The sequence below is a fragment of the Falco peregrinus genome, chromosome 16, assembly GCF_023634155.1.
Source record: "Falco peregrinus isolate bFalPer1 chromosome 16, bFalPer1.pri, whole genome shotgun sequence".
Taxonomy (NCBI): domain Eukaryota; kingdom Metazoa; phylum Chordata; class Aves; order Falconiformes; family Falconidae; genus Falco; species Falco peregrinus.
Genome location: NC_073736.1, coordinates 7,277,869 through 7,302,462, shown reverse-complemented (window position 1 = coordinate 7,302,462; position 24,594 = coordinate 7,277,869). Strand labels below are relative to the sequence as shown.

Sequence of the window (24,594 nt, the reverse complement as noted above, 5' to 3'; positions counted from 1 at the left end):
GAGCTTCGCCAGCCCCTCCAGCAGCAATCGCAGTGTGAAAGCAGACCCCAGTCAAAAGTAGTCACAGGTGAATGTTGCTCTTGTCTTGTCCTTTCCCGCTGTTGTAAGCTTTATAACTTTCATGAAAACTTGCTTTGAGTGTGTGAAACATCCTTACCTGCCCATCAGCACGATGATGATCAACATTACAAAAAATAACATTTTTCCTGGGTCAGGGAGAAAGCACAGCCTGCCCGGGGCAGCCGAGCTCTGGAAGTGTAGAAACACCCGTTAGCTTCAGCCTATGCTCAGGGATTGCAATGATTAAGATAAATTTTGTTCTGTTTTGTTTTACCTGGGTCAGCTTAGTTTGCAGGTTCAACTGTCCTTCTTGTGCATTAAGTCTGTTTGTGTGGAATGGTACCTTTTGAGCAGACTATAAAATATCTGTACACTAAATAAAACACCTTTGTAATCACTGCTTGCCCAAGTTGGGGGGGAAGAATTGAGGGAATTTCTAGAGATGAGAGGGGTTGGTTGATCTCTGTAACATATCTACTGCCAGCTCTGCAGCTGCCTGCCCCTTCTTTCATCAGCTTCAATTTTAGTTGATAGTTTACATTTTGGGTGTTTGCTTGGTTTGGTTTTGTTGGGGTTTTTTTTTCACGGGAAAGGTTTGGAAGCTAATCTAGCATCTCCTGCTTGACCGAGCACTATGTCATTAGATGTCCTGGAGCATGCTGCTCCTTATGAGGGATTCCCCTGGGGCTTTGCACGCTGGATGCTGTGGCTCTGCTTTGTGGGAAATGAGGTAACTCCTGGGACAGGGAGGTCTGTGCTTTAGGACTGCGGGAGCTACAGCCCAGTGGATAGAAGAAACGCTGCAGGCTGATTCCTGCTCTGGGGAAGTGCCCAGCTGGGTGTGTAGGAATTGAAAAAGCAAAGAACTTAATTTTCTGATATAGGTTTATAATGAATTTTGACTTAAAATAATAAGCAGTATACACAACATACAAGTGAGTTTTACAGAGATGCTGTTATCTGTTGACTTCAGAACCTACCAGTGAGTTCACAGATTTTATTTGCTTTCTCTAGCCCTCTGTGTCTGCCAGCATCTAGGGGTGGCCCTTGTCTTTGTGCAGTCATTCAGTTCCCAGTCCCAATTTACTGTTCTGCTTGTCGCCTCGGCAGGGAGACGGCGAGGGGCCTCGTGCAGAGGCGGCTCTTGCTCAGGGGGTCAGCAGTGCAGCTGGGGTGGGTGCCGAGTCCGCGTGAGGGCAATGCAGGGATCGTGGAACTGTCTTACGGATTGTCAACACCCTTCCTCTGGCCTTGCAAACAAGTAAAAGCAAGAATGTTTTCTGCAAGAGTGGATTACTCTGAACTAGTGTTTTTTGCTGGTGAAGCTTTACTGCAACATAAATTCTCCAGGGAGGTGCAGGTTTCCTCAGCCATCACATCCTGATGATCCTCCAAGTCTTATCGGTTGCACCAAAGGGAACGACGGGCAATGGCAGTTTCACAGTTTCAGCAAGGATTGCAGGCTCCTCCTAGGTAGGGGATTAGTTTTGCCGAGCAAATAGAAGGGTCCACAGTATCTCCTGGGAAATGTAGTCCTTTCTCTAGTGCTTTGCAGAATTAATTAAATAAAAGCCATGCAGTTGAACTAGAGCTCCCAGAATGTCCTCAGGGCACAGGGTTTTAAAAAAAATCGCAAGGGAGGGTGGCAGTGGGCTCTTCCCTCTGTGCTCCTGTCTCCTCAGGTCTGGTCCAACCACTCAGCCCGTTTCGGTGCTTTACACGTGTGCACGTCCACAGTGTCCTCACATTCCTTGCAGCGCACAGCGCAGCACCAGTGGAACTTGCACTCGCACTTGGTGATGCGAGTGACGCGCGTGGTGTCGTACCCCCGCCCGCAGCACATCACCTCGCAGCCATCCGTCCCGCGGGACATCTTGTTGCACACGCGACCGGCCGTGCCCAGGGAGCCTGGAGAGGGAAGCGAGAGTGGGTCAGGGTGTTCCTGTTCCTTGTTCAGATGCTCCCCCCGCCCCATGGCCGTTGGCAGTGCTAGGGTTACGGATCTACCGTCCGCAGTGGAGCCCTCAGATCTGGCTGCCTTAGTGGTGAAGTCCCATCATTTCTGCCGCGGTGCGTGGTGCCACAGTGTGGGCTCCAGAGGCTGGGTGCGGAGCCTGTGCTTGCCTTGCTTGAAGGGCACGGGTTGCAGCGTGGGTAGCAAGCCTGGCCAGGGATGCAGCTTTGGCGACCCTCAGCACAGCCCCTTCCCCACACCCGCTGCTGAAGCCTGCACCCGCTGCTGCCCAGAGCGGGCATGGGGACTGGCTCTGTGCAGCCCCTCAGTGCCCAGGGGGCCTGGTGCAGTGTATGGAACAGGGGGTGTTCAGCCTGGAGAGCAGCTGGCTCAGGGGGGACCTTATTGCTCTCTGCAACTACCTGAAAGGAGGTTGCAGTGAGCTGGGGGTCAGTCTCTTCTCCCAGATAACAAGCAACAAGAGGAAATGGCCTCAAGTTGCACCAGGGCAGGTTTAGATTGGATATTAAGAAAAATTTCTTTACTGAAAGGGTGGTGAAACATCTGAACAGGCTGCCCAGGGACATGGTGGAGTCACCATCCCTGGAAGTGTTTTAAAGAACATGTAGCTGTGGTGCTTATGGTTTAGCGGTGGGCTTGGCAGTGCTGGGTTAATGCTTGGGCTCGATGATCTTAAAGGTCTTTTCCAACCTGAATGTTTCTATCCCTGCTGAGCCAGGCTGTGCAGCTGGCAAAGCTAGAAATGCCCTCTCCACTCAGGCTAAGGGCTTACTGAAGGGTGGCAGGAGCATGTGCTGCCTTCCCCACCGAGCCCCCACAGCTACTGCAAACCCCCAACCCAGGGATGCTCCAGGCTGGGAAACCACTGATCTTCTCTGCAGGAGCCAAGCAGCCCTGCTGCCACCTTCCCCACTCCCATCCCAGCTCGGGCTGTGTTCAGGGGGGAAGCCGGCAGCCCGTTGCACAAAACGGGCTCTTTATTGCCTGTTTGAGGGAGCTTTGCCCTGCAGGAGAAAGGCTCTGAGGAGATGCTGCACTACGTTCGTTACAAGAGGCCTGATGGGTTGGAGCTTTGGTGTAAAGCCTTGGGATTTTGGACAAACCCAGTCCTGCCTGCACAGGTGTGAGGTGCTGTGGGGACCCAGTAAGCACTAACAGCCCTTGAGGGCCCGGGTGACCCCCTACAGCACAACCCCCCCCACGAGGGACGGGGGTCTGGGGGGGAGCTGAGGTCCCCAGCAGCTCTGCCAGGCTGGGCTAGTTAGGAGCTGCTGGCCTGTTGGGAGGGGAGGAAAAGCTGCTTTGGGGCAGCAAGTGGAGCTTTGGGTTGTACCTGCTGACTTGTCCATCACGCAGTAATCAGGTGAGTTCTCAAAATACACCAGATCTGTCTTTGTGGGCTTCCTGAAGTTCTTGTTGGCCACCATGAAGCCAGTGCCATCTTGGTTCATCGTCACCTGGATGGCCCCATTGTATTTCTTCCTTAGGTAATCCCCCGTTTTTCGGAAATCTGACATTGCCAGCCAACAAGTCCTTAGTGTGCAAGAGCCACTGACCCCATGGCATTTGCACTCCAGCTTCAGGAAACGCTTCACAGCCTGTGGGAAGAGGGATGCTGTGAGGACCAGCAGCCACCCTGGGCATCAGACATCGCGCCTGCATCCGCTTGTCCCTGGTGCCACTTATCAGCCCTCACCTGTGTGGGACGGGCTCCTGAGGGAGGGGGGTGCTGCTGGCGGAGGATGCGCTCCCATGGGCACTGATGCCAGCATCAGCGAGGACGTGTTGGGAGCAAAGGTAAGCAGGGTCCTGCTACCCCCGCGGGACCGTTCCCCTGCAGGGCGTGCAGGGGGGCACTGGGAAGGCAGGGCAGTGTCCTGCCCCCATTTGCAGCACGACCTGCCCTCTGCGAACCCCAGGGTCCCACTCCTGTGCCCGAGCTGCTCCCACTGTCCCTTCCCCTGTGGGAGGTCCCGGTGGGACGGCTGGCCAGGGGCTGGGCTGGGCGGCAGGGGCTGCACTCACCATCCTCCCGCAGCGGTTGTTGTGCAGGTTCATCAGCGCCCGGGCATCCTTCACTTTCTTCTCCTTGGCATCCACGAAGGCTTTGGCAAACCGGATCCCATAGTTGATGTTGTCGCTACAGCCGCCCCAGTCGAACTCCCCGCGCTCGTCCTTGGAGCGGCCCCTTTTCAGCGGGTCGCAGCTGCATGCCTTCAGGTCCCCTTGGCTGCACGCCCGCGTGATGGCGTAGACCACTCCAGCGGAGGAGATGGCATAGACGAAGGCGGCCTCCCTGCTGCCTGCCGCAGGAAGAGAAATGGGGATGGGGAGTGAGTGTGCCAGGCACCCACAGCCCACCAAGGAGCGTGGCACCGTGCGGCAGCACCTTCGCGGCTGGGGGTGAGACCATCCCCCATGCAGGTAAGCCAAGGCCACCTCTGCTGGCCTCAGCTTCCCCGGCACCTTTCAGATTAAGGTGGATTTCATACTGATTCTCAGGGCTCAGCAGCTCGGGCTGTTGGGCTGCTCTCAGGGCTGCCTGTCAGGCCCTCCTGGCTGACCTGTGGCCCAGGTCACACGGGTGCCCATGGGTGCTGAGACTGCAGGACCAGCCAGCACCTTCGGCCGAGGCTGCCTCCCTCCCGGTGCGATGCTGAGTGCGGGAGCTGGCGCCAGCTCCGGCCAGGCTCAGCTTTCCCCGCACGGCACAGCTTGCCGCCTGCTATTTTATGTCTCTGGTTCGAGTTCGCAGCTGTTTTTATAATGCTGTAAAAGAAGCTGCAAATCAAAACCATGTTCGTCTTCATTTTGAGAGCCTTTGAAAGCAACTTCAAAGGCAGCAGAGCTCTCTTTGGGCCTCGCAGGATGGGGCTGTGGCGATGAGCTTTCATCATTCCCTATCCTCTGCTGGGAGAGGATGCAGGCAGGAGTAAAGGTGTCATTGCAGGGATGGAGAGGCTGAGACCTGGAGGGCTGCAGCATGGCAAGGCGAGTGCTGCATCCTGGTGCTTACAGCCCCCTTCCCTCCAGCCAGCTCCTCTCCGGGGGTCCGGCTTGCAGGCTGTGCTGCTTGTCTGCCCCGGTGGGCAGCTGCCCCATCCCCCCACCAGCTGGGAGCAAGCCCCCCCCTCCCTCCGCAGGCGCTCACATGTCCTCCGTATGAGCTGCTCCTGGCGAGTGGAAAGGTTCTTCCCAGCCGCCTTTGATTTGGAGGCCGTGGGGCTGGATGTGCCCTGGCACATCATGGGATGCAGCATCATCTGTCCCGCAGTGCTGCTGCCTGCGCCGGGGCTGATGCCGGCTCCCAGCGTCTGCTTGCTGCCAGAGGGCTCCCAGGGTGGCTGGAGCCCATAATGCTGCTCCTGCTCTGGAACCACCCCTGTCCCCATCACACCTTTTCTCTTTGCTCCTGGGGTACATCCCTGTGTTGTATCCATCCCTCACCTGGCGTGGGAAGGTCCCTCCCAGGCAGGCTCAGTGCCCAGCCGTTCGTGCGGGGCTGGCGGGTGCCCCGTAGCTGTGGTGGTCCTCCACCTTGGAGCCCGAAGCAAGGACTGGAGCCTCAGCTCTGCCTTGCCTCCCTTGCCATGCAAGGGAACAGCCAGTTCCCACGTGAATTGCTGAGTCCTGGCCAACCCTGCTCTCCAAATATTTATATATCCCATTACTGTTTACATATGAGCCTGTTCTCCGGAGGTGTCTCCTCCTTCCCCCTTCTCCCCCAGTGCTCCCCCTGCTCCATCTCATCTGGCGCAGCTATTCCAAGTGCAGCGCTCTGCTCCCATTACTGCTTGATTAATTTACAGGGAAAGGCAAAGCTCTCCTAAGGGAGTAATCCAAGCCCCTGGGCACGGCAGCCCAGCGAGAGGAGAAACTCCCAGGGAGACAAGGCACGTGGTGGTGGGAAGGGGACGTGGCAGAACGTACTTCGCAGCATGACCCGGCCGAAGACGGTGTGGTCCCGGTCCAGGGTGCTGCAGTTCCAGCGGTGGTGCCGGAACTGGTGCTGGCACTCCCGGATCCATTCCTTGGCTCCCTCCCCAACCGACTGCATGATGTCAGGGTATCTCTGGCACAGCTGCCGCTGCTTGTTCACCAGCCCGGGGATGTTATCGCAGATCACCCTCGCACCCAGCGCCCCAATGTACCTGCGAGAGAAAACGGTGCCGCGTTACGGTGCTGCCTGCAGAGGGGGAAGGCGCAAGGCTCCGTCCCCCTGTGTCCTCGCCTTGCTGTGGGGGGGGTCTTACATTGAAGCCCACCTTTCCCTCTTGCTACCTGTGTCACAGCTGCTCTGGGCTCTGCTGATGGCAGCCCCCCACAGTGGCGTGCCCCCCTTGCAGCATCCCCTCTGCATGGGCGAGCTGGCGGAGCTGCAGAACTTGCTGCTTGGCTGCGCGGTGAGACCTGCCCCGTGCTGGGGTTCAGACAGGCAGGATGCAGGGACAGGGCACTGCTGAGCCATCACAGACACTGGGCTTTGCGCTTTGTGTTTAACAAAATAACCCCGAGCTGCACCAGGCCGGAGGGTGAAGCTGTGCTCTGTGCGTGCATCGCTGCGGCAGGGAGCTGGGGGCCCTGTGGAGCCCATCTTCCCTGGGAGACAGCCAGCTTGGGGTGCTGCAAGTTGTGGGAACCCCTCAGAGCCTGGGCTCTCTGCGAGCTCCTGGAACTTGCTGATGTGCAAAACCTCCCTCCACCCTCTTCCCTACATCCCAGCCGGCTCTGCAGCCCAGCCCTGCTGAGCAGAGCAGGATGGAGCCCAGGTGAGCCTGGCGCAGGCTCTGCAGTGTCTCCTGCCTGCACACCGGCTGGGGCACGCTGTGGGAACAGCGACCCATGGCACAGGCACCCACGCAATGCTCAGGTGAAGGAGAGAGGTGAAGCCTGCTCCTCTCTTGCTGCTGCAGTCCTCTTTCGCACTGTTATCCCCTGGCTATCTAGTCCTCTCTCTGCATCTCCTGTACTGGTGAACATTTATCATCGTGCCCTGAAGCTGGAAAACTTGGAGAACTATGCTGTGCCTCCTGTCCTGCCTGCACCCTGGTCCCCTCCCTGCAGTGGTTGAGGAGAGAGTGGGAGCTCAGAGCAGAAAAACAATGTGCAAACAGCAGTCTGGTAGAGCCTGGCTGAGCCCCACGGGCAGCATTCCACGGGCACGAGGGAGGGACCCTGAGCTCTGCCCGCAGCCTCACACCAACCTGGACAATAGCAGCAACGTGGAATTTTCCATCCTGGTCAGCCCCTGCCGGTGCCATCGCTCACCCCAGCCACGCAGTGGCTGCTTGTGCTGGAGGATGATGTTTGCCACAGAGCGCGGAGCTGTGATTCTGGCTGGAAGGGATGAGGTTTGGGTGGGATTCAAATTTGTCAGCCCTCCCAGACTGGAAGTAAGAATGTCCTTTAATAATAATAAGCAGCAATCAGCTTGGGCAGTATTTCATTGTCTCTCTCTGGCCCTGTTCTATCACTTCTATCAGCCCCAGAGAGAGCTCACAAGCTCAGGAAAGCCCTGTGAGCACAGAAAGCAATAGGATCTGTTCCCTTTCTGAAAATATTTTGTTTAAATGCTGGCAGAAGCACAAGGTCATCTCAGGCTGGAGCTGAGGATAATAAACCCGGCTCCCCACAGCTTTGCAAGCCCCGAGTCTGAGGGACAGCGAGCATTATTTTCATAGGCTTGCTCGTCAGCCTTTCATCCTGCAGCAGGGGAGCAAGGGAGATGGCAGAAGCTGTTTAGGAAAGAAAAGCCAACAGGAGCTCATCGAGCAATGCCAACTGCAGGCATTTAATTGCCTCATTCATGCTGGGCTGTGGGAGCAGCCGGTTCCCTCCCGTGGTGAGCAGGGCAGGGTGGAGGAGCATCCCAGCAGCTGGATGGTAGCACAGGCCAGTGGTTTTGAGTGGGGCTGTAGAGATTCCATGGGGAAGCGTGCCCAGGTATCCTGGTCCTGAGTTCATTCTTCCCAGCCTGCCTGGTCCCAGCAAGGATGGGGATGGCTGATGCATCCCTGCCTGCACTGCCAAGAGCTGGGCCGAGGCTGCTGGGAGGCAGTGGTGTTGCAGGATGGAGGTTGCAGCAGCAGCCAAAGCTCGCCTTCACCGGGGGAAAGAGATGCTGGGAAAGCTGGGAAAGGTAGACTGTTCTCTGATGGGTGACCTCAGCAGGGACCTTGCGGGGACCCCATCCCCTGCCTACCTCCAGTGCTGCTGAGCTGTGGCACCGGTGTTCAGCAGCGGCGGTGTGTGTAAACAGGGCTGGCTTAGGGAAGACACGCTGGCAGAGGAGCTGCCTCCAGAGCTGGCAGATAACGCACTGCCTAGCACCATCCCCTGGGAGACGGAGATCAAGGAAAACCCTTCAGACAAGATAAACACCAGGAACTCCCTTTTTCACACTCTGAGCTAATTACTTCTCATTAATTCTCCTGCCAAATACCCAGATCAGAGCAAACACTATCAGCAGGAGAAAATGGAGGGACAGCAGGTCGAAGGGCACAGACCGCCACGGGAGCACCTCACCACACAGGGTCCCAGACCCTCACTGGGGTCGGTGGCTCTATCTCTCTTTGCTTGTGGCTGCCAACAAGCAGCATATTTGCTGCGGTACCTATAGGCCTCCATTGGAGATAATGTACTAAAATCCATCCCATGATTGCTGTGGTGTTGGAAAGTGGCATGGCATGACGAGGGGGGAAATCTGTCATCTGTCTTGGAAAGGCTGTGGTTATCTTGGTGAGACCAAGACCTTCCGTTTCGTGAGAAATGCTCCAGTTGGGTTCAGTTAGTCTGCAATGGAGCGAGACAGGGAACATCAGAAAATTCTGCCAAGCAGAATTTTGAGAGGGAATAAACACAAACATTTGTTTTGGATTGATTAAAGCATCCCTTCTGATTTTATTTCTAAAAATCTGACGTTTTAGAAACACTGACATAGAAAAGACAATGGATGTTCTGGGAAGTCCCCAGCTGCCTTATCAAGAACTTCATTTTTAAAAAATGAAGTTGGGCTGGAAGTGGCAAATTTCTGTGAAATGCTGTACTCTTGGGAAATCTGCATTTTTACAGCAGAAAAAAAACAAAACCAAAACAAAAAAACCACCAAGCCATGAGTTCAGAAAAGCCTATGAGATGGAACTGCTTCTGACACTGGAGACTGGGCTTGGATTTCTGCATGGTGAGGAGAGGCAGGAGCAGCCTGTGAGAGCCGGGCAACCTAAGTGCATGTGGGATAACGACCCCCCACCCTGTCAAATGGGGTTCCATGGGATAGTGCCTCCTGCGAGGTCCTCGCGAAGGGTCTGCAAAGCCCTTGCATCGCTCCCTTGCTAAGTGCAGAGCTGTTTGCTCAGCTCAGGCAACGGGGCTGGCACTGATCCCTCCAACAGCCTTCGGCTGTGTGATGCTGCATCATTTACTTCTTGCAAATGAGTGTGTAATCACAAGCTTGCTGTATTTCCCATTTGCTCCTAGGGTTCAGCTGCCAGGAGATGGGTGTGAGCTGCCACGCTACGAGGAACGCCGTGCTACCCGATGTGGCACCGGACCTTCACCTCCTGCCCTCCCTTCCCCATCCCCCGCAAGGAGCAACTTGTGCAGCAGAGGCCAGAGATTTCATGTTACAAAAGCAAATACTTTGAGAGCCTGTGAGGTGAAGCGCTCCTCGCTCCCTGCTAGCTTTCCTCCTCTCTGCAAGTCATCTGTTGCACGGCCGCATCCACTGGCGCAGCTGAAGTGAGCTTTCTCAACAGCCCGCGAGTGCCAGCCGTGCCGATGCACTGGGGGAACAGGAGACAACTGTCACATGCTGGCTCCCAGTTGTTCTTGTTCTAAGAGTCTGCTGACTTTGACTCTTGTAAACAAGGAGAAACCTAAATTGCTTCTAAGATAAACATGCAAATCGGAGGCAGACGCATCTATTTACTTGGCAGCATGCGTTCTGTGCTAACCCCCTTCCATGGCTTGCCTCCATGCTGTATGCGTCCTACTCCCGCGTTTCCCACAAGAGCGTGCCTGGCTTCCCCCAGGACTTGCAGACTCCTCGGGGTGCTCTTGTGGAACCATGTGGCCCATGTCATGTCTCTGCCCTCAGCTCAGACTGCTCTGGTGACAGTTTGAACAGCTCAGAGCTTTCCGAGCCACAGCCGCTCTCCTCCCTGTACGTGCAGCTCCCTGCGTGTTAGGAGGGGATCCCCGCAGTTGCATGTCAGCTGCGAGTCCCTGGGATCTGCTGCATCTTGTCCCAGGGATCAGACCCCAGTATGTCTCATTTCTTCTCCAGACTCACTGTGCTGGAAACTTTCCGGATCAATAAACTGTGCTTTTGGCCCTGACACAGTGTACGCAGCTTCCTGGTTGCTGCGTTCTTTAGGAAAGACCAAAAGATGGGAAAAGCACCGTGCCCCAGGTGTAGCAGTGGGGACACCAAAAGCATGGCCAGAGTCTAAGGCACCTTAGCAACAGGCAGATGGGACCTTCTGCTGGAGAAAGGAGATCTCTCCACCAGCCTGGCCAGGTGAGCAAACCTGCTGTGCGGCTGTTGAGGGCTTTCTCTGGCTCCCAGGAGCACCAGACTGTGCTGCCAAGGGGAACTCAGTTTCCCTTTCATTATAAATAAACAGCCCCCTGCAGTACTGCGGCACCTCCGGATATGGTTTTTTGTGACTGTTGGCAGAGCTGTTGGCAGTAATTTTGGTCAATTGCTAACATGCCACCGGCTGACCCAGTGGTTTGTGGGGGCAGCTCTCCAGTCCCGAAGAGGCAACAGCAGCGAAGCCTCTGTGTGCACCCAGCTCCAGCTGTCACCCGCAGAGCATCGTTCCTCCTGGGAATCGGTAAGTCAGCCCGGCAGAGGTGAAGCCTCATCTCTCTGACAAATTCCTATTTCTTAGACAAACCTCAAAATTTGAATTTTTTGTGTTCTGCTCTAGAAACAAGACAGCTGCTGAAATGGTGAAAGTTCCCACTGCGGGAAAACCAGGGTTGCACCAGTGCCATTAAAGGTACAATTTTAGATTAATACAAGCTGAGCTTAACTAAAACGACTTATCACGTTGGCTTTATGGTGGGAGAAGGATGTCTGTGCAAGCAGCTATAGTGATGCAGCAAGGCAGCCCCAGGCGCGGGGAAGCTCAGCCGGGGCAGCCCAGGGTGCGTGCACAGGGCAAACCTCCCCAGCCCGGCTGCGGCAGGGGTGAGCCGTGGCACCGGGCTGCTTCAGCATCACTGGTTAATGCAGAGAGAGTTCATGGCTAAAAAACGACCGCAGGTTAACAGGTCTCCTTCCTGTGGCTTCTCTCCTCCCAAGGATGCCAACGCCACTTTGCCAACTGTCTGCAACTCCTTGGGCGGCAAAGCGGGGCGGGAACAGCAGTGTTGGGGGGAAACAGCACATGGGGGGTAGAGATGTTCTGGCCAGACACAGCACCATGAACCCTGTCAGCACAATGGCTTTTAAATCATCGAGAGATGTTCCTCTGACCTGCAGCTGGATCTTGGCATAGGCACCAGGCTCGGCTCTGACATCCCACCTTACGGGTTTTCAGCCAGAGAATTTGCCTTTCTTGCTCCTGCCTCTCCCCACCAAGCGAGCCAGAGCCAGAGCCCCAGTCCCCGTCCCCCCAGGTGGGCGATACTCGGCCTTCTGTGCAATCCTTCGCATAGAGCCTCCTTGCTGCTGACTCCTGCTCCAAGAGCTCCGCTGCTGAGGTTGAGATGAGTGTGCTCTGGCTGCTTAAGGGTATTGGAGGCTGTTGGAGTCCTTTCCCTGGGAAAACTGGTTCACCTCCCCTTGCTCTCATGACCACTGTGATAGTCCTGAAAGATCAACTTGGGAGCAAAACTATCTTGGCTTCTGTTCTCTTCCCATCCCATTGATTCGGCACAAAATCCTTATTTTGGTGGGAGGCTGGAAAGCCCTAGGCAGCTATTGGAGACACTTTGTGCAGATAGGATCGAATCCAACATCCCTGTCTCTCTGCCTGATAAAGAGTAAATTCCAAGGTGCCTGGCAGCATTTCACCTCCTCGAGTTCTTCGCATACTTCCCAGGGATGCCGCGCTTTCCTTCCTCTGCTCTCCCTGGCTGTGGGCAGACAATTTATAGCCAACTGCAAAGCACTTTGGGTTGCAAGGTGCTATAGACATTTGAGATATTATTTTATTATTATAAATCCTGAGTGTTTTATTAAGCCCCACTGGGAACAGGGCCATCCTGGCCTGCTGGAATTGTTAACGCCTTAGAGTGATTAATAGTCCTAATTTCCTCACTTAGAGCCACTACTCTGTATGTTGAGAGTGTTAGTCTCACTTGAATAATTTTTAATATCATAATGCTGAGGCACTACCAGTACCATTCAAGGGACGTATTTTTCATTTTCTGCACCATGATCTTTCTGTTTCTCATGTATCGCCCTTTTTCCAGTCGTGTGCCTTTGGTTCCTTGCCGGAGTCCCCTCACTGGTTTGCCTGCGCCTGTGTGCAGTCAGTAGGATATGGTTTCTGTGGGAAGGGCTGAAATGTCTGGAAAATACCTTGATGCTGGGGAGCTGGACCCACATGAGCCCTGCTGTCCCCTCGGCTGATGTGGGAGGGTCTGCTGTCGGCATCTTGTATTGAGAGTGACCTGGAAATCAAGGTCTGTTCTGCTTGCTGCGCTGTGAAGGCGAGACGCGGTGTGCGCAGGGCTGGGTGTGCGCAGGGCCGGGTGTGCGCAGGGCCGGGTGTGCGCAGGGCCGGGTGTGCGCAGGGTGTGCATCGGGTGAGCAGCAAAGCCCCCACGTGCTTGGGCCGGTGCAGCGTGGGAGAGGGCTGAGCGTGGGAGGTTATAAAAGCACAGGGAGAAAAGGGCTCCAGTGCCTTCTGCAATAGCAACCAAAACCTCGCTCAGCGCTGGGTGAAAGCTGTTCCTTGGGGGCGATGTTGGCGACGTACGAATACAACAGAAATCGTTCATCAAAAATATGCTTTATCCTTAAGTATCAAGTTTTTTCGCCTAAAACCTAAAGCACTTTGCTAAGAGGGGGGGAGGTAAGACGGTCTCTGGTGGTAAAGTAGGATGGAAGATTCTTCTCTTGTCTGTGGTGTATCTTGTGTGTTGGGTGCGAGCCGCTGAGAGCAGGGGCTGCGTGTTTCTGCAGGACCTAGCACAGATCTCACACTGGGCTGCAGGCACTGCTGAAATCCATATTAGTAATAGTAAAAGCTAATGAGTTTGGAAGAGCAGAAGGATTTTTTTCTTCTGCATTTCTTTGTAAGAAAGATTTCCTATAGGTGAAAGTGACCCTAATGAAAAATGAACTAAGGAACACAATTAGGATTATTATAACGGCGCAGAGTGACTGAGAGAACCCATCTGTTCAATACACCCCAACCAAGAACACCAGGGCTGCTGCAAAGGCCACAGGGTTCATTCTCCATCAGTCTGACGTTACTTTAAAACTTACTTTTTCAAAGCGTGGCTGCCTGGACAGCCGGAGCTGCGGAGCGCCTTGGGATAAAGACTTCCCGGTCACTGACCTCCTGCTTTTATTGCCATGCAAAGCGCTCTGCAACAACAAACGTCCAGTGGGTGCGACTCCCCCGGAGACCCCCGTGCCCCAGCGCAGCCACGCTGCACATCATCTCCCCTTTGAGATGGAGAGTTCCCCTGCTGGTACCTGGCCTGCAACAGCCCTGGGGCTGAGAGCCGGTGGCAGGTGAGCTGCCCTGAGGCCGGGGCACTCGTGGAGGAGGGAATGGTTCCTGTGTGGTGCAGGATGGCATCCAGAGCGACGGACACGCAGTCCTCACAGCTGCTGTGGGAGCTGCCAGACCTTCTGCTAGTGAAGCCCTCCCGGGACTGCTGCGGGTCTGCCCTGCTGAGACTGGCATGGAGGGGAGGCAGCGACGCCCCCCGCGCACCCCAAAGGGTTACACCGACGGCCTGTGGAGCTCCTCCATGCAGCTGTCTTTCCCTTGGCTTAATTTCAAACATTCCTATTGATGCTATTTCCCCTCCCACACACCTCAGTGTGATGCCCGTTTAAATGAGCCCCTCTCTCCTATATCCTGTATGCACACATACGTGTGGCTCGTTTTTTCCGTCACTCTTTTTGCCCATCCGCTGCACCTGGACCAGGACCAGCACTGGTGTCACGACAGAAACGCACGGCAGACCCCGGAGAGGGACAGCTGTGTAGCACAGCTCCTTCCTACCCATCATGGTGGGAACGTCCCCTTCCCCACCTGCAATGGGGACATCCTTGCCATGCCCTCGGGAAGAGCATGACACCAGCTCCTGGTGTTGCTCTAACACAGAGAGTGCGATGCATGCTCCTGCTTCACAACCTTGGTGTGTCTTCCCTGCCCATAAACACACACCTCCTTCCCTGGCCAAGGAAGGGAGCTGGAGCGTGGTGGCTGCCTAACTCTGGACTTACAGCATCCCTAAAAGTGCCCGTTCAGGCATCACGCCGCGGGGTGCAGCAGCTCCTCCACAAGCCCTGTAACCTGCCGATGCCACGAGGAGCCCCACGTGGCCGCCAAGCTCCCGCACGCTCCCCGACCCGCACCCGAGCTCGCACTAGTCTTCCTTCCCCAGATTTGTTTTATCTCTTTGGGAGCCTGATGCCTCCCATCTGTTCCAATGCCAGATGAAATTAAATATTTGTAGTTTCCAACGGCTGTGGTTAGCAATAAACAAGTTAGCTAACAAGGATTTGGTGTGCCGGGGGTTGGGGGGTGTGTTCATGCGGGCTTGCAGGCGAGCGGGTATGTGTGAGGGTGGGGTGCAGGGGGTGTGCGCATTGGCTTTGTGTACATTTTTCTTTAACCAAACCTTCAGTTTAAAATGGCTTTCCACACCAGAGCAGCTAGTGGGGCTCTCAATAGCAAGTAAACTCTACTTAGTTATTTACACCAAGTTTGTTTATTGCACAGTTTATGTTTATAAGCAATGTTTGTCTAGGCTTCCAAATCTTTCAGAAGGAATTTTGGAGGCCGCTTTTGGGGCCCGACGTCCTCCCGCGGCGCGCGTGGGGCACAGCCCTGCCAGGCAGGCGCCCGCCAGGGGACAGCCGCCGTCCCTGGATGATGCTGCTCTCCCTACCCAAGTGCACTCGAGTGTAAACGGGATTTAGGGATTTTCCTGTTGCATTCCTTCTTAATTTCCATCTGTGTTTCAGCTGGTATTTTGTTGCTAAGTAACACTTTATAGTTTGGGAGCATTTCTGTATGGATGCTGCTCCCCACAGCCATGGCCGTCCCGCTGCCAGTCACGGCGGCCTCGGAGCCCAGGCAGTGCCGCCGGTTGCAACTGCACCGCCCCGAGTGTGTCCCCCTGCCTGAGCATGTCCCCCTGCCCACACAAACACTGTTCTCGCCGCTGCGTGCTCCGAGCACACGCACATACACACACACGCACCCACCGGCGCTTTTTCCAGCACCAAAGTTCACCAGTTCCTGGCGTTTTTTTGCGAGGCGGTGCAGGCCGTGCCTGACGTCATTGAAAATTAATAATTTGCAGTTGTTTAGAAGAAACATTTGGTTGATATTTCCTTTCCATGTACTGTGATCAGAACTGACCCAGTTTTTTCTATTAATCTACTTTAAAAGTTGACTCTGAAAATGAGAAGCATTTCCTCTATTTCCACAAGTTTATTGTGTGTGAATCCCTGGAAGAATTTGGCAATAATAATAAAAATAAGGAACGATGATGCACCACCAAATGCATTTACTGTAATATCAGTAGTGCTAAAGATGTGCTTGGAAACCTATGTAAATCACTGAATAATTTTTTCCCAAACCACAGCTGGCTGAAACCATTTTCAGTAAAACACAATTTCATCTAAACATGCTATTTTATCAGAACTGACACGTCCAGCAGAACAGTGCTCGTTTCAGTGAAGACTTTTCTTAGGAATGTTCTGGTCTACAGAAGAGAAAGTACTATCAAAAATGTGAACTTTATAGAGCTTAATATATTTGGTTTCTAATTTTTTCTTTTGTTTTAAAAGTCACGTACTGAAGGTCCCTGGGACCAATTCCGCTTGCTGAAAATATTCAAAGGAATCGTGCCTGGCTGCCCCGGCGACGGCTGCCCTGACTGGGCTCCTGCCCCAGCCCCCCAGGGGCTGCCCCCCGCTCTCCCTTCTCCCTCGAGCGAGAAGCTGCCGGTCGGGGGTCTGTCTGCAAGCTGAGAGCCCAAACCGCTGCGAGAGATAAATCTAGCTTCCTCCAAACAAGCCACAGCTACTAAGGCTTAAAATGTGGCTGGTTTTCCTCCCGCTTGTTGGGAAGAGATGTGTGCTTGGAATTAGGGCAGACACTGTGGCAGAGCCATTGTGGGGAGAAGCGTGGTACAACAGCGAGGAAAATAGGCGCTTTTCACACTCACCCTAAAGAAAGAATTTTCACCTTTCAGGCAGCATCCATGTTACCAGAACTGCCCAGTGCTGGGCACAGATGATGCTGTGACTACTTGGTACCACATCTTTTTCCAGCCTACTTCACCCCATGTACCCACTCCTCAGCTCCGACAAGCCTCCCCTTCTCTTGCCTCCTTGATAGAAATAATCCCACTCCTCTGCTGCCCTAAGACTCTTCCTTCCTTCCTCGGCTTCTAGCAGATCAGCAACATCACCTTCCCCACGGATGCTGTCCTGTCTTCGCCTGCCCTGATGGGTGGGGGCAGATCTGGCAGCTGGAAGCCAGGCCGGCGCTTGTATCGACCCGATACTCGCTGAGGGTGCCTCATCTCGACCAGCGATTTCGGTTCCCCATGGGGTGACCACCTGCAGATCTCCTCTGGCCATGGCCGGGAACGGCACTGGTCTTGCTGCTTTGCATCAGATGTGCCCCCCGAAGGAGTCGCCCCTCACGCCACCCACCTTTTGTGCCTGGTTGCATCCTGCTGCCCGAGCAGCACGTCTCTGGGGGCTCCTGCTCCCCCCCCAGCCCCACAGCCTTCCCGTTCGCCTTCCTCACCCTGGAACCGCTCTCCCAGGGATGCCAGCCTGGCCACGGCTGCCACACGCCTAGACGTGCTCTCAAACACCAGGAATACCTGCGTTATCAGCGTGACTATTAAGTGCTCCCTGGCCCTCACACCGTGCTCCACAGTAGTTGAGGAATTCCAGGAACCACCATTCCCTTGCAGGGGCAGATGGGTTGAATTTGATTAAGTTCTGCTTCATCCACTGCAATGTTCTAATGATGATGAGATTGGCGTGGAAAACTATTTTCCACAGGACTAGAGAGGACTTTTGCAGGGTGGGGGACCCTGAGATCTTTTCTGCAGCAAACTCCTTTTTTTCTGCAGTGTAACCGAACTACTGAAGCAGCACGGGGTTGCTTGGAAAACTACGCAGTCCTCGTTTTCTTAATTACTCTCATTCTGCATACATGAATTCTCATTGTTACAGAACTGGGGCGGGAGGAGGTTAATTTCTAGAAGGCGGGTGTCTCCTATGGCATCGTTTCTATATGGTACAGAGCCTCGTCTTATCCAAACGAGGGGGAACAGCAACTTCTTAGCTTAGGAGAAGCCGTGAGGCAAGTGCGCGGGGCGACGCCGCAGCCCGCAGGGATGCGGGAGCTCCAGCCCGATCCCCGGATCGCAGCGGGTGGATCAGGGCAGCTGCCGGCGGCTGCCGCAGCGCCGGGCGATCCCCGCTCGCTGCCGCCGAGGGACGGTTTCCCCGTGGGGGCGGCCCGTGGGGCCCGGCTCCCCGGCAGATGCGGCGGGAGCCGGGGGGGGACCGCGGCAGGTCCCGGCCCCGGGGGCGAACGAGCGGCGACGGCGCTTTTTGGGGGGCGCGGGAGCCTCGCGGGGCTGCGCCCCGGGGACAGCCCCGGCCCCGCGGCAGGCTGGGGGCGAAGGCGGGCGCCCCTCCGCCCGCTCCCCCGCGCCGCCGGGGCCGGAGCCGGAGCCGCGCAGGTGGCGCGGCGGGGACCCCCGAGCCCGTCCTGCCGCCGGGCTGCCAGGGGGTCCCGGTGCCGTCCTGCCGCGGCACTGCGACCCGGCGGCGCGGGGGGGAACCGGGAGGCCCCGGCCGGCCGCCGCTGCCCCGCGTGGGGCTCCCACGGCCGTACGTCGGGCGCGGGGCTCTGGCGGCGGCACCCCCCGGCCGGGCTTCCCCCACCACCGCCCATCCCCACCGCCATCCCCATCCCGCGGCCGAGCCCCGCGCAGCTCCCGCCGGCGGCAGCCCGGGGCCCGTCGGGGCGGGCGGGCCCGTCGCGGGGACTCACCACCACGAGGAGTCGGCGCGGGGCGTCAGGGCCAGCAGGAGGAGGACGAGGGGCAGGCAAAGCCGGGGGGCTGCGCCCGCCGTCCGGGGGAAGGCTCCGCACTCCGCACGCCCGGGGGCCAAGGCAATCCCAGGAGACGCTTCCAGGCGGTTTGGGCTGAGCATATCTCTCCGGGGCGGCGTCCAGATGGAGAAATGACCGGGGAGGGGGGTCCTGCCCGCGCTCCCCTTGGGGGCACTGCCCGTCACGGCCCCGCGGCGCGGCTGCCGGCTCCGCGCTGCTGAGCGAGCCCCGGCTGGGCCCCCGCTCCCAGGCGCATGCTGCTGCGCGGGGGGCGGCAGGGCAGGGCCGGGCCGGGCCGGGCCGGGCGGAGGGGTGGCGGCGCCGGGGCGCTCAGCGGGGGCCGGCGCCCCCCGAGCGGCGGGCGGGCGGCGTGGCCGGGCCGGGCCATGGAGGTCCCTGCGCGGAGGGCGAGGCCGCTCTGGGGATGGGAGCGCGGGGGCCGTGGCCAAATACTGACAGCGCCCGCCGTGCTGCGGGCTCTCATTGGGCAGAGTCAGAGGCGCAGAGCCGCCGCTCCGGCCGGGCCGACCCCCGCCTCCCCGAGGGCACGTCGGACAGCCCCCCCGGGCTCCTGCCCACCGCCGGGGCTGCCCCCGCCGCCGCCCCGCCGCCGCGCCCCGGGACCGCGCCCGCACCCGCAGGAACGGGACGCGGAGCCGCCGGCCGCGGCCGCCCCGTCGGGCTCCGCCCGGGGAAGGGGCTCGGCGGCGCGGCGGGATGCTCGGGGCCGGGGCCGCCGCCGGCTCCTCCCGCGCTCGCCCCCGCCAGGTGTCACTGCAGGGTGGGAAACGGCCGCGCTCCGCGGGGCTCCGCGCCACGCGTGGGGGGGCCGCCGACCCCCGGCCCCGGGGCGGGCAGGAGCGGGTCGGCCGGGTGCGGAGGGCGATGCGGGGGATCCGCAGGTCTGCGGGACGGGAGACACAGTCGCTGTTCTTGGGACACACGCATCCCACGGCAGTGATGTCCCCAGCCAGGGCCACCGCCTTCCTCCCCGGAGACAGCCGGTGGCCAGGCACCTGCCGTGTCCCTTCATGTCGGTTTGGCGAGAGATCTCTCACCTCCGCCATGCCCCTGCCGCCTGCAGGACGGGACGAGCTGCCTTTGGCTCTGAGCGCCTTCATGGCCCTGAAGCTGTTGGCTGGTGAAGACCAACCTTACCTGGGAGCTCCCTGGCTGGTCCTTCCACACCCTGGTGGGGAGCAGGCATTAGGCTGCAATGGGTCACCTCTCATTGCTGGCACTTCCCAATATGCCTAATTATTTACTAGGATCGGGAACCTCATTATCCACCAAAGTCCTTTTCGTGTTGCCAGAGCCCTCAGCTGCCCCCTCCCTCCCACCCAGCTCATCTCATTCTGCTCCTTCCTTCCCATTCCTTTGGTCGCAGCTCAGAGAGTGACTTCCCCGGCCCAGGAGAAACAGGGACTAGAAACTTGCACTTGGTCATAACCCAGTTACACTTTGGAAAACTACAAGGAGAGAAGGCTGGTGCTGGTAGGGCGCTGTCCTTTTGTCTGAGAGCCCAAATGGAATATTGCATTACGGTTTATTCATAAAGTGATTGCACTTAAAAGGCTGATATTTATAGACTTGTGTGGAAAGCTGTACATCGGTTTAGAAGACCCATCCCAGTGGATAGCATCTGGGGTCTCTGCTGCTGCTGCTGCTTCATGGACTTTTCTCAGTTACCAGTTTGTTTTCATTCAAAGAGAGGAGACAAAGTCCTCTGTATGCTGCTTTGATGGGAAAGGAAGGGGAGGAGGTGGCAAGTGCCATGTCCATCTGGGTGTGCAGGTCTCAGCTGTGACATGGTGCTGGGCAGGAGACCTCTGGGTCAGGCTGTAACTGGCTCCAGGATGATGGCAAGAGGCAGCACCTGGGAGGGGAGGGCGATGGGTGGGTCACAGGGTGGTCACAGCTGAATCTGGTTGTTGAAGTGGTAAGTGTGGGCCGAGGTTACGCAAGGTTTTGCACCCAGTGTGCTGGATTTCTCTGCCAGCCTGGTTGCTTATTTTGATGTTCTTTCCCCATGAGGTGTGATGGAGAGGGACTGCCTGCTGGACCTCCCTGGGTTTGTGTCAGGCTTTCTCTTGCCTGCCTGTGTTTGGTGGGGAGGGAGGCTGGGGCAGCCCGCACTCCTCCAACTGTGGCTCAGCCGGGCAGAGACACACATTTGATCTTTCATTCAAATTAGCAGCGTGCTCAGGATGTCTGGGTGCTCATCCACATGAGCAGCGGTGAGTAAGTAAACAAGGCTCTGCTTTCAAAGGCTTTCACGATTCATTAACTTCAAAGGAACAAGCTCTCTATTTTCTTAGCAGGTCGGTCACTCCAGAGAGTCCTGGGTGCTGAAGGTAGTGGCTGCTCACGCCGGGAAGCTGGGGCAGCTGCTGCAGGGCCTGGTGGCATGCCTTGCGCAGCAGGGAGCTGTGGTGATGGGCAGAGGGATGGCCCACAGTTGGTTTTACCCCGGGGAAGAAAGCAGGGTAGGGAAATGCACAGGCAAGGACAGTCTGTGGCATTCCCTGACCTGAAGAGCTGCTCCGTAGGTGGCATCCAGACCGCAGCGTGCTCAGGGCACTGTGGGCAGGGTTTGCAAGCCAGGGACACGTACAAGATTCACGGTCTGCAGAAGCCTCCCCACCTTTTCACAGAGGCAAAGGCAGCCCGGTCTTGCCGGCCTGTGCTGTCTGTCCGTGGGTGAGGGTGCTCTGCCCCGTGAGTAGGGCTTGCTGTGGCAGCGAGAGCAGGGAGGTCGCTCTCCCTCCCCAGCTGTCTCCCCCGCCGCGGCGCTGGATTCCTGCTTTGATGGTGCAGGCACAGGTGCTGGGGCTGCGCCAGCCGCGCACGAAGCTCGAAGAGATTGCGGAGGGATTGCCGCACCTCCAAAACGCCCGTGCTGGACACAGCTAGGAAGCTAACCTTTCATGTGGCAGCCCCAGGAATAACTCGGAGCCTTGCATAATCGCAGCTGCCTGGAACCCCAAGGGGAAAAATTACTGTCCTGGGATAACCCTCAGTGCCAGGCCACCTGACCTCATGGGAAACTTATTTTCTGAGGCAACAAAGCCCCGTTATAAACATATTTATTGGAACGTATTGTGAGACGGATAGTGTGGCCCAACCAAGCTCCTGAACCTGTGCAAAAGGGACCAGAGAGGGGCCGTGTGTGGGCAGGGGCAGCACAATGGGCACAGCTTCCGCCACGCTCATCTCCTCTCTGGCCACAGCACAGCAGGGCCTGGGTACCATGGGGACATGGTGCTGGATATGATCACTGCCTGGCACAGAGGCACCCTGTGAGCCCCAGGCGAGAGCTGTGCTCGTGGCAGGGTTCCTGTTCCATGCTGGGGGCTCCGCTGCTGGCAGAGCTGGCCCTGGCCCCCCTTGTTCCCCAGCTTGTGCCAAGAAGGATGCTCAGAGAAAACTGGTCCCAGGCTGGCTGGAGACAGGGAAAGGGTTCCTTGCACTGGGACACAATGGCCATGAGAGCCACGAGTGCTTTCTGCAAGCTGCATCCATCTGGTTCCGTAGAGGAGAATGTGTGGTTAGTGCTGAGCCCCAGCCTTGGGAGCGCTGAGCCCTGATGACTTCTGTACTTGGTTATGAAAAGAAAGTCTTTTATCCCCCAAAAGAACAACAACTCCCAACAGCCGAGCAGTCCCTGGTTAGCCCCTGGCTATCTCCCCAAGGTCTAAGGTGCTAGGAATACATTTTGGATAGCTACAAATAACCAGAACGATGAATTGACCCTTCACAACAGCCTCCACTGCCATAGAAACAGGAGCCAAACAAACAGGCACGAGCCAGCCCTTTTAGGAAGGCGACAGTATATGCTTTGTTAGTCTATCCCCTGGTTCCCGTGTTAATTGCTTTGTTCCTTCTCAGATTAATTGATGAATTGCTGTGTGGACATGCAGTACCTGGCTTTGCAGCCACGTGGTGTTGGTAACCCTTTGGCCTCCGTTGATATCTGGGCACACACAGCATGGGGACAGTCTGCCCTCCTGTGCATGCCTGCCGGTGCCCAGCCAGCGGTGGGCAACTCCTGCCTGGGGAATGTGGGAAGGTGTTCAGGCAGCGGGTCCAACTGCTAGCAGGGGTAAAGGTTGAATAGTGAGATTAAAACCCTCCCTGATGTCAGACCCAGGTTTTGACCCAGGAGGTTTTGTGCCTTCCTGGAGGCTTTTGCCAGGTGCAGTGCCCTGGGAAGAGCGGATTTCCCATGGCGGGACCCATCCTGCACCATGGCATCAGCTTGGACTGGATCCATTCCTTTCTTCCCCACCTGCTAGCCCAACGGGCTTCTCTCAGCTGGCAAAGCACAGCTCAGTGTGCGTGAGCAACCAGGTTCAGATTGATTGCGGCAAATCCAGCTGCGTTAGTCGTAAAAGTCACCAAGAGGCCAGAAATGGAGCAATAACACCTAAAAATACCCACGTCGCACCAAGCAGCCCCGGTTTCTGTCATCCTCCAGAGGCATCTGTGTATTGTGTGTGCGGCAGGGAGTACGGGAGAGCATGCTGGGGAGAAACCGGCCATAAATCCTGCTGGCCTCTGCTCTCGGCTTCTCCCTCCCACCGACCGTGGCCGTCCCGGTGTTGTCTGGCAGGCGCAAGCCCCAGCTGTCATCAGCGGATCAGACGGGGCTGAAATTTGACAGGCCTGTGGAAAAACACGATGTGACATCACACAGAGACACCAGCCCACTGATTAATGTCCCAGGTCAGCGGCTGCTTTATTTATAACCAGACAAGGGTTTGAGGTGGGTTTTTACGGGAGTGGAGCAGCATGGGGTGCCTGTCCCACATCCCAGAGCGGCCACCTCCCTGTGCCGGCAGGGGCACCTCCGTCTACTCCAGACAATGCTGGAGCAGCTGAAACGGGGCTTGGGAGCACCAGGGCCAAGCATAAACTAGCACTGGAGTACTGCTGTGGCACTGCTGTGCCTTGTCTGGCTTTCCAGCTGTTTTCTTTGCTCCTGGAGTTTTTCCTCACTGCCCCCCCCCCGCCCCCCCCCCCCCAGCAGGGACAGCTCGGCTCCCCCCAGAACAGCACATCAAACTTGAAATGTTTTGTGAAACTCTGTCAAGCCTTGGGGGAAAGGGAAGGTGGTCCCCAGGGCACAAAAATGTTCCGTTTCTTCATTTTCAAAACAACCTTTTCCATTTCCAATGACTTTTTGTTCTGTGGTTGTTAACATTTTCATTCTGCTTTATAATGCAAAACATAACTACGGTTAAAATAATATATTTAGAGTTTATCAGTTGAAGCATTTCAAGCCATCCATTTCTCTAGGTTTTCTTTTACAGATAACCTGGAAAGCTTTGGGGTGGGTGATTCTGAATTGGAACAGAAACAGGTTTCAGAATGTTTTGCGAAGGCAGAACTTCATCTCTGTTGCCAAGTGGTAAGTGGCCAAGGGGAAAAAAAAGCTATCAGGTATATCTCTAGCATTGTTTCTAAGTGGAGAATTTTTCCTGTGATTAATAAAAACGGGGAAACGGGGCCAAATCTTGCGCACACTTTGACCACAAAGCTTGTACAAACACTCTGGTTGGGCTTTGGCTGGAATGATCAGGCTTAATTAGTTCCCCCATTATCTAGGGATGTGGGTTGTCGCTGTCAGTGCAAGGAAGGATTTATGTTTCCTTTTCCTCAGGAATATGATTGGTGTCTAAGCATTAAGAATAATCATTTCACTAATGTAAGGCAAATTTCTTATCCTACGCAGCTGATAGCGAGGGGGATGCTGGTGCAGCTGGGGCGAGTGCCCGACAGTGATGACAATTTAAAGCTGTAGCCGTGAGACCCTGCTCGGCACTCGCCTGCGCCAGGGCTCTCAGACACGGAGGTCACATTCGCCGGGGTGGAGGTGAGAAACCTGCTGGTCTGCTGATGCTGAGCTGCGCACACAGTGCGCCGGGCTCACCCTGCGGGACCTGATCCCTGGCTACATCACTGCTGGTTCCTTCGGCGTGGCCGGTGCCGGCTTGGCAGCTGTGACTTGCCTTTTCTTCTCTGTTGCGAGCCCATTCTGCTGCCAGCTCAGCGTGCAGCCCTGCGGGACCCAGCCCTGGAGCCTTCTGCACGTCCCAGGGTGAGCAGAGGAGCTGCTTATGGGCTGGTGGCAGCATCATAGTGGCTTTTGTGATCTGAGTTCCCACATTTTTTGTTCTGCTCTTCGACGCAGGTAATGCTGTGCCTCCCCAGGCCTGCTGAGAGCTGATCTGTCCTGGCTGCGTGCTCCCTGGTGCAGTGCCG

The 24,594-nt window shown here is 56.6% G+C and overlaps 1 protein-coding gene across 1 annotated transcript; it reads right to left on the bottom strand.

Moving 5' to 3' along the window:
* Positions 1-641: 641 nt before the first annotated feature.
* On the bottom strand, positions 642-18,658 carry WNT2B (Wnt family member 2B). Its single transcript, XM_055820006.1, has 5 exons — positions 18,268-18,658; positions 5,966-6,186; positions 4,061-4,338; positions 3,369-3,633; positions 642-1,968 (listed from the first exon to the last, which is right to left on the bottom strand). Exons 1-5 carry the CDS (start codon positions 18,429-18,431, stop codon positions 1,739-1,741), a joined length of 1,158 nt encoding a protein of 385 aa, XP_055675981.1. The 5' UTR covers positions 18,432-18,658; the 3' UTR covers positions 642-1,738.
* Positions 18,659-24,594: the final 5,936 nt, after the last annotated feature.

What these genes read in the sequence shown, in the direction of transcription:
- WNT2B (XM_055820006.1), bottom strand. Translation starts at nt 18,431, where the DNA reads ATGCTCAGCCCAAACCGCCTGGAAGCGTCTCCTGGGATTGCCTTGGCC. An exon ending in CGGCCGGGTCATGCTGCGAA is followed by an intron (nt 4,339 to 5,965) that starts GTACGTTCTGCC and finishes TTCCTGCGGCAG; the next exon opens with GCAGCAGGGAGGCCGCCTTC. An exon ending in CGTGATGGACAAGTCAGCAG is followed by an intron (nt 1,969 to 3,368) that starts GTACAACCCAAA and finishes TTCCCTCTCCAG; the next exon opens with GCTCCCTGGGCACGGCCGGT.